The following is a 7,979-nucleotide window of genomic DNA, read 5'->3' as shown; positions in this document are numbered from 1 at the left end:
TTTTTTTTTTTTTTTTTTTTGTTTTGGCTACGTTGGGTCGTTGTTGCTATGCGCAGGCTTTCTCTAGTTGCAGCGAGCGGGAGCTACTCTTTGTTGTGGTGCGCAGGATTTTCATTGTGGTGGCTTCTCTTGTTGCAGAGCACAGGCTCTAAGTGTGTGGGCTTCAGTGGCATGCAGGCTCAGTAGTTGTGGCGCATGGGTTTAGTTGCTCCGTGGCATGTGGGATCTTCCCGGACCAGGGCTCAAATCCGTGTCCCCTGCGTTGGCAGGAGGATTCTTAACCACTGCGCCACCAGGGAAGTCCGGACCTAGGCTTCTTAGGAGTACACCCTCATTTGCCACAGTCCAGCCTCTGTCTCCACACAGCCAACCCTGGTCTGACTTCTGGAGCCTGATATTCAGCACCCCGTCCCCACCAACAGAGTGTCTCAGGCTCTGGTGCACAGGGTGCTGCACAGAGTGGAGGTGCCTACCTTATGTGCAGATTACTCTCCTTTTGCCATTGCAAACACATTGCTGCACTGTCTTCTTAGAGTCTGGACCTTCCCCTTTGTCTAGGCTAAGGTCCCTGTCAGTGATCAGGCTTCCCAGGGTGCTGGAATATGTTTACCTTCACTGCTCCTTCCCTGAGGCACTAGATTCCTTCCCCACCCTGCCCCGCCTTTTTTTTTTTTTTTTTTTTAAAGCTGAGTCTCACTGCTTCGGAATCTTAGTTCTTTGACCAAGGATGGAACCTGTGACCCCCGCAGAGGAAACGTGGAGTCCTAACCACAGGACCGCCAGGGAATTCCCTTTCTTTTTCCTTTTGTCCTTCCCGGTTACGTGGAGGTTTTCCTGCCCTTTCGGAAGTCTGAGGTGTTCCTCCGGCATTCAATAGGTGTGTGTGAATCATTCCACTTGTAGATGTATTTTTAATGTCTTTGTAGGAGAGGGTGAGCTTCCCGACCTACTCCTCTGCCATCTTAATCCTGTCTTGAAAAGTGAGTTTTAGACAGTAGATACTGACCTCAATTAGCAAAACTAAAATTTATTAAAACATAATTTTTTGTAGGTGTGAAAAAATTTTTTTTCTTTAAAATAACCATTCTTACCAAATATAGTCAAATTAATTGGGTACAAGTTAGTGGGCTACAGTTTTATAATCAAAGGGAGAGTGGGGAGGGGGAGAAGACCACCTGCTTCCTCATCCTTGAGTAGACATCAGGCTTCCATCATCAGCTCCTCCTCCACGTGGGGAGTTTTCTTGTCATTACATGGTCAAAGCAGGACTGTCATGGTGCAATGGAAATGAGCAAAAAGGCAGTAATGTATAATAAAATATAATTCATTTCAAATTTTAGTATAATGTCAACCTTTGCTTATATTTTTGTTTTTAGTGCATGCAGAGGAGTGTGTCCTGGGAATCATTAATTTATGGAGCTCACTGGGCAGGATATGGGTCACATTCCACCATTGTTGTGTTGTTTTGGAGCATGTCTCATGCTTCTGTTGCATAGGTTTGTGGTTAAGCAAACCTGCTTTCTTGAGTGATCAGTAACTTACAGGGGTCTCCCATACTTTTTTCTTATAATCCCTTACTGGGATTAACTATTTAATTACTTGCTTTGTCCTTTTACTCTGTCCCTATCAGTGACACTGGGTTATGGTGAAGTAAAGTGTAATGTTTACTGTAAGGCGTCAATAAAAGGAGAAGCCGTGGCTGGTGCTCAAAAACCCTGAACTCCCTGAAAGGTTTCTGTAAAGCACGTTTTTTTTTTTTTTGGCTGCATTGGGTCTTCGTTACCGCGTGCTGGCTTTCTCTAGGTGCGGCGAGCAGCGGCTTCTCATTGTGGCTTCTCTTGTTGCAGAGCTCTAGGGCGCGTGGCCTTCAGTAGTTGTGTCGCACGGGATTAGGTGCTCCGCGGCATGTGGGATCTTCCCTGACCAGGGCTCAAACCCGTGTCCCCTGCATTGGCAGGTGGATTCTTCACTGTGCCACCAGGGAAGTACCTATAAAGCATTTTTAAAGGCGAGGTGAGGGAGAGGGGTCCCAGCAAATGTGATCAACTCGTGCACAATTCTCTGATTGGTTGATGGTAACAGGGCAGTGTCATGGTGTTAACATTATCAATCCTTAGGCGCCAGTGGGTCTAGGGGCTACGTGCTCATGGTCATCACGTAGTTAACTTCTTCCATCTGGTGGTGGTTTTAGCACCTTTAAAACAACTCAGGAAATGTGCATCTGATACTATTATCTAGGAACTTAAGAGATGAACTACAACAGAGGATATGGTGGAGGGGTCTGTCCCAGGAAGACCCCATAGGGTCCTGCTTGGTTACAAGGGGACATTGAAGAAAGTAGCAATACTCCAGAAGGCCTAGTGCTGGGGGACGAGTTCACGGAGTGGTGTCAGTCCCAGACAGGAACCAAGGAAGCCTCAAGGGAGGGGCTTCTGGGTGAGTCTTGAGAAGGTGAAGAGGAGAGCACCATTTAGAGGCAACACGCTGGGCGAGGGCCTGATATCTGGAGGGACCGTGGCATGGTGAAACAAATGAGGGAAGGCTGGGCTGCTTTGGTCAGCTAGGGTAGTGAGAGAGGAGTGAGCAGTGTGTGCTGGACTTTGTCCGGCAGGCACAGGGAGTATGTACGTAGTTCCTGGAAGTAGGGCCAGCCTGGTGACCAGAACCTGCCTGGGGCTCCTGCTGTAGCAGCTGCCCTTACACATAAGTGTTCCAGCTCTGCTGACCCTCACAGCCCCCAGTGTTCACCTGTTTTCAAGGGCTCATGAAGTCAGGGGCCACTCAGCTTTCTGCACTTCCCAGGGTCAGGAGGAGCCTGTGTGTCCATCCACCCAGGGCTGAAGGCCTGGAGTGGACCAAGGGGGGCTCAGGAGACAGTATGCGTGAGGCCTGGGGTACTCACCTACATCCACTAGGAGCTGGGCCTCTGTCCCCAGTGCTGATGGGTGACCTGATGAGCTTGTTGGCCCACAGAGAGCGTAACTAGTCACTTGTCTAGTCATTGTCTTCACTTAACCTTGCCCAGAAGAGGTGCTTCTCATCTCTTTTGCAACGGAGAAACTGAGGCTTTGAAGAGTAGGCACCTGACCTGGTTACACCCCTGTTAAGATGTAGAGCTGGGATTTGAAGCCTGGTTCTATCAGACTTCCCTGACCCTTGCCCTGGCCATTTTGGGGAGTAATCTGGGCTGGTGGTTGAGCTACCCCAGGATGCGCCTGGATATGCCCCACTGCAGGCTGAGCCACAGGCCTAGGTAGGGCCTGTGCAGCCCCTTATACCTCTGCCCACCTCTAAGTCTCCTTCTTAAAGCAAGCTCTAGTCTCAGGGAGGATCTGCTTACCAAGCCTGCCAGGATATCCTAGGTTGGGCCTGGCGTGTGACTCTCCCCGGCAGATAGACTTCTTTCCCTTTCTCTTGCTTCCTGGTTCAGAGTCCCCGGCACCAGCCTCTGTGCCTCCCACTTCAGCCTTGAGAAGGGCAGCATTCTGTCTTGTGGGGTCATGAGGCCGGGTAAGGTAACCCCAGCCATCACTCATCAATGAAGGCATACCATGTGCCTCATTCCACCCTCCCCAGGTGCCCGGAGCAGTACCCAAGCTGACTCAGGTTCCAGTGAGGACGAGGCAGCCAGTGAGGCCCGCAGCACCACCAGTGAATGTCCCAGCCTTCTTAGCACCGCAGCAGAGGAAAGCTTTGGTGAGAGTGGGTGTGAATATGGCAGGGACTCAGTGGGGCTCCGTGGGCTAGGGCAAGAAGCGGGGATGACGAGCTGGCCTTGCAGGGGGGGATGCCGTGGATGAGCAGGGTCAACAGGAAGACCTTGAGGAGAAGTTGAAGGAATATGTGGACTGCCTCACAGACAAGAGGTACCCCTGACTTCCAACCAATCCCTTCCCCTGTGTCCCTGCTTAGCCCATTGCCAAATGTGACCCAGGTAGGATTGGCCCACAAAACCCCCTTCTTCCTCCCCCAGTGCCAAGACCCGGCAGGGTGCTCTTGAGAGCCTGCGTCTGGCCCTAGCAGCGCACCTACTCCCCGACTTCTTGCTGGAGCGCCGCCTCACACTGGCTGATGCCTTGGAAAAGTGCCTCAAGAAAGGTTGGGCCTGGGGGCGCACGGGGGGCCTGAACTGGCTGGGTGCTGGCCCTTGCTGCATTGACTGACTGGAAGGCATCCCTGCAGGGAAGGGCGAGGAACAGGCCCTTGCCGCTGCTGTGCTAGGCCTGCTGTGCATTCAGCTGGGTCCTGGACCCAAGGGGGAGGAGTTATTCCACAGCCTACAGCCCCTGCTGGTCTCTGTGCTCAGTGACAGCACCGCTAGCCCTGCTGCCCGGCTCCACGTGAGTGTTCCTTGCCCTGTGACACCCTTCCTTCACCTAATCCCTAAGCAGAGACATGGGTTCCACCTGCCTCCAGGCTCCCCTGCTCCAAGGGTGTGCCCTATGGCTGGGAACCCAGGCTCACCCTCTGACCACGGCCTGGCTTTGCCCTCCTCCCAGCAGTGCGCTTCTGCTCTTGGCCTGGGCTGCTACGTGGCTGCCACCGATGTACAGGTAAGTGGCCTTCAGGCACAGGCAGTAGAGCACATAGGCCCTAGCTCTGCCCCTGAGCCACTCCCCTGCCTCCTTGTGCCCCTAGGACCTGGTCTGCTGCCTCACCTGCTTGGAAGGCATTTTCAGCCGGTCCTGTGGTGTGGGTGGCTCCACAGCCCCAGTGGTCCCTGTCAGCCTTCAGGGCTTGCTCTGTGCTGCCCTGCAGGCCTGGGCCTTGCTACTCACCATCTGCCCCAGCGCCCATATCAGCCGCATCCTGGACAGGTAGGGGTGACTGCCCACTGGGAGTGGGAGGGGAAGGGTGAAAGGCCCCCAGCCCACACACATGGCTCAGCCTGCCCCTTCCCCAGGCAGCTGCCCCGGCTGCCCCAGCTCTTGTCCAGTGAAAGTGTGAACCTGCGGATGGCTGCCGGCGAGACCATCGCATTGCTCTTTGAGCTCACCCGGGACCTTGAGGTGTGAGAGATGGCAGGAGTGGGGGGCGCAGGGGAGGGTGCCTGCTGACACCATCTGCCCGTCTCAGGCTGAGTGCAGGGGATGCCACAGAAAACAAGGTAGCCTTAGGTCATTATGGAGGGGAAGTAGCCTCAACACAGACTCAGAGGCCAAGTGCTCTGATGGGGCCTCTTAGCGGAGGTGTCTAGCACAGGCAGGGGCGAAGAAGGGATGCAAGGGAGGGTCAGGCAGAGAAGAAAATGACTTTCTTGGTGAAAGGAAGGGTTTGGGTGACCCCGCTGCGTTAAAAGCCAACAGAGCTCAGGCTTCTGCTCCTACGTCCTCCATCGCTCCCACTGCAGGAGGACTTTGTTTACAAGGACATGGAGGCCCTCTGCAGCGTGCTGCACACTCTGGCCACTGACAGCAACAAGTATCGGGCCAAGGCTGACCGCCGGCGCCAACGCTCTACCTTCCGGGCCGTGCTGCACTCTGTCGAGGTACGTGTGAGAAGGGATGCGTCCTAGTGAGGGTGCACCCCTAGGCATAGCTGCCAAGCCCAGTCACAGCCCCTTTACCCTGCAGGGTGGCGAGTGTGAGGAGGAGACAGTCCGCTTTGGGCTCGAGGTGCTCTATGTGGACAGCTGGGCTCGGCGCCGGGTCTATGCTGCCTTCAAGGACGCGCTGGGTTCTGGCATGCACCACCACCTCCAGGTGGGGAGGTGGACAGGGAAGGGGTACCCCGCTTGGCTGTTTCAGACTGGCCTGAGCTCACTGCCTTCTTTGCCCCCAGAACAACGAGCTACTCCGTGACATCTTTGGTCTGGGCCCTGTGCTGGTGCTGGATGCCACTACCCTGAAGGCCTGCAAAATCTCACGTTTTGAGAAGGTTTGCCCCTTTGTCTTCTCTCCATTCCTGTGGCCTGGAGCTCTGCAGGGGCTGGAGGAGAAGCCCTGGGCTGCCTCCTCCCAGCTCACTAGACCCTCACTCTTTGTCCCACCCCAGCACCTGTACAACGCTGCTGCCTTCAAAGCCAGGACCAAGGCGCGCAGCCGCGTGCGGGACAAGCGGGCAGACATCCTGTGAGGCAGGACCAGCCGAAGAGGAGACTGTCCCCATCCTTGCCTGTATTTTTAACAGAAGACAGTGCAACACCTGGTCCCTGCCAGGCACTGTTGCTTTATTTTTTTAATGACAAAACCAAAAACAGACATGGGGGTAGGTGGCTGGAGGCCAGGCCACTTGGGACCTTCACGCTTTGCCCCTGCGCCGGCCCTGTGGCCACTTCCTGCCCTGTCTCAGGGCAGGCAGAAGAGGGCCGTCCCTTTCTCAGGCCTTGCTCCCCTGGGATGACCCACTTTCTGGGGGGGAGGTGATAGTATCTGGACAATCTGCCACTACAGCATGGGGTGGTGAGGCTACCCGGCGTGGATTATATGCTGAGTTTTAAAGATTTTAGAGCTAATTAAACAACGTGCAGTCCTCTGTGGCCCTGGCTTCTGGGTGTTTCTGCCTGCCCTCTCTATCCACTAACCCAGGCTTGGGCCCAGCTGGGCCTCCCTATCTCCATCTCACCTTTGCTCTCCAAAATAATCTCTCCCCAGGGGCCCTCCTCCCCCTCCTCAGAGACCAGCCTGTCTTCCGAGAGCAGAGGCTGGACCCCCACTGGGAGGCCCAGCAGAGTTTGGGTGACCAGGGTAGGCAGCTATTTTTAGACTCCTGAACCTGCTAGCTGGAGGAGACCAGAGGGTGCTGACAGGCCCCAAGAGGAGCCAGGAGGCTGGTGTCGCTTCCTCTGACCTTCGGCCACACCAAGTGGGGCTCTGGCACCAGAAGGCTTGGCTAGGCCTAGCTTGAGAAGGCAAGAAAGGCAGGCAGCTGCGGGGTCAGACCAGGCTCTTATATGAAAACCTCACTAAGGAAGTAGTATGGAGCAGTAGTGGGAGAGGGGAAAGCTACCAACGGCCACTATATTCCCCCCTACACATACCCCCAGGCCCCAGGCCCAGTGGCGTCTCAACGGGGTGCTCGGGCCTCACTCGAGTTGAGCCTCCGCAGCTGGCTGAGGCTGGCGAGCCGGAGTTTGAGCAGCATCTCCTCCTGCGTTTGCAGTGTGTGTGCCAGCATGCGTAGGGATTCGCTCTGCAGCGCTAAGGTGGGCAGTAATGGGGGATTATCAGACCACATGTAACCCCACAACACCCAACCCTCCCAGCCCTTCACTGCCTTGGTCTCTCCATTCCACTGGCTTCCTGTGCCCTCCTTACCACTCAGGTAGACGGCCAGGACAGCCAACGCCAGGCAGGTGAGCACCAGCAGCGCAAGCAGCAGCAGGAAGCTGCCATGGCTGTGCGCAGGGCTGCAGCCGGTCTGGGCGCACATCGGTGGAGGCAGGATACCCAGCAGCCCATCCCATGGCTGTGCCTCCTCGGCCAGGTAGGGCCACAGTGAACCTGCAAGGCAAACGGGCGATCAGGAGGGCGGCAGGTGCGCCTGCTTTCCTCCCTTCTCCCAGTCCATGGGTCCCACTCCCCTGCACCCTTTCACCTCCACTGTGTAGATCGCTGATGGACTCCACCTGGTGTAGGCGAACTTCCTGCACATGATTAGGAGCCAGTGGTGCCCTGCTCCTTGTCGGTGCCACGGTGTCTGCAGGGGCAGTGTGGGGCTGATTCAGCCAGCAGGTCATGCCCTCCCTTCTAGATGGCGTCGAGCGGCAGCAGGGGCTCAGAAGAGGTAGCAGGGGCATTTGGCTCCTGATCCCCTAAAACCAACTCAGGAGTGACCCGTGATTTGGAAGCAAGACAATGTGAAAACTGCGTACACCTGTTTCCCCCACAGTAGCAGAAGGTGCTGCTTGACTTATATTTGTTTCCTTCCAAGCACCTCAGGGACTTTCAGGCATTCCTCTCTGCTTGCTCGTTTCTAGCGAATTTATCAGCCTTGGAGAACTCAACCCACAGCCCATGAAGTTCATTCCTGCTTCTGCT

At 55.4% G+C, this 7,979-nt stretch overlaps 2 protein-coding genes across 2 annotated transcripts in view; one reads left to right on the top strand and one right to left on the bottom strand.

The window, feature by feature from the left end:
• Positions 1–6,292, top strand: part of IFRD2 (interferon related developmental regulator 2) — a 26,561-nt gene extending 20,269 nt beyond the window's left edge. The window contains exons 2-12 of the mRNA XM_007451794.1: positions 3,577–3,696; positions 3,782–3,866; positions 3,974–4,098; positions 4,183–4,340; positions 4,503–4,553; positions 4,639–4,817; positions 4,904–5,009; positions 5,351–5,488; positions 5,574–5,702; positions 5,782–5,877; positions 5,995–6,292. Of these exons, the coding sequence (XP_007451856.1) occupies positions 3,577–3,696; positions 3,782–3,866; positions 3,974–4,098; positions 4,183–4,340; positions 4,503–4,553; positions 4,639–4,817; positions 4,904–5,009; positions 5,351–5,488; positions 5,574–5,702; positions 5,782–5,877; positions 5,995–6,075 (1,268 nt within the window). The 3' untranslated portion in view covers positions 6,076–6,292. The remainder of the gene's footprint in view (positions 1–3,576; positions 3,697–3,781; positions 3,867–3,973; positions 4,099–4,182; positions 4,341–4,502; positions 4,554–4,638; positions 4,818–4,903; positions 5,010–5,350; positions 5,489–5,573; positions 5,703–5,781; positions 5,878–5,994) is intronic.
• A 713-nt stretch (positions 6,293–7,005) lies between these two features.
• On the bottom strand, positions 7,006–7,738 carry LSMEM2 (leucine rich single-pass membrane protein 2). Its single transcript, XM_007451882.1, has 3 exons — positions 7,537–7,738; positions 7,257–7,442; positions 7,006–7,139 (listed from the first exon to the last, which is right to left on the bottom strand). The coding sequence occupies exons 1-3, from the start codon at positions 7,736–7,738 to the stop codon at positions 7,006–7,008; spliced, it is 522 nt and encodes a 173-aa protein (XP_007451944.1).
• Positions 7,739–7,979: the final 241 nt, after the last annotated feature.

This window comes from Lipotes vexillifer, unplaced genomic scaffold, assembly GCF_000442215.2.
Source record: "Lipotes vexillifer unplaced genomic scaffold, Lipotes_vexillifer_v1.1 scaffold500, whole genome shotgun sequence".
Classification (NCBI taxonomy): Eukaryota; Metazoa; Chordata; class Mammalia; order Artiodactyla; family Lipotidae; genus Lipotes; species Lipotes vexillifer.
Note: the sequence above shows the minus strand (reverse complement) of the source record. Positions and strands in the feature narration are given on the sequence as shown.

Excerpts from the sequence above, each read along its gene's own strand:
- LSMEM2 (XM_007451882.1), bottom strand. The coding sequence starts at position 7,738 with ATGCCCCTGCTACCTCTTCTGAGCCCCTGCTGCCGCTCGACGCCATCT. Across the intron at positions 7,443-7,536 it reads CAGCGATCTACACAGTGGAG|GTTCACTGTGGCCCTACCTG; the intron begins GTGAAAGGGTGC and ends TTTGCCTTGCAG. Across the intron at positions 7,140-7,256 it reads CCTGGCCGTCTACCTGAGTG|CGCTGCAGAGCGAATCCCTA; the intron begins GTAAGGAGGGCA and ends TGCCCACCTTAG.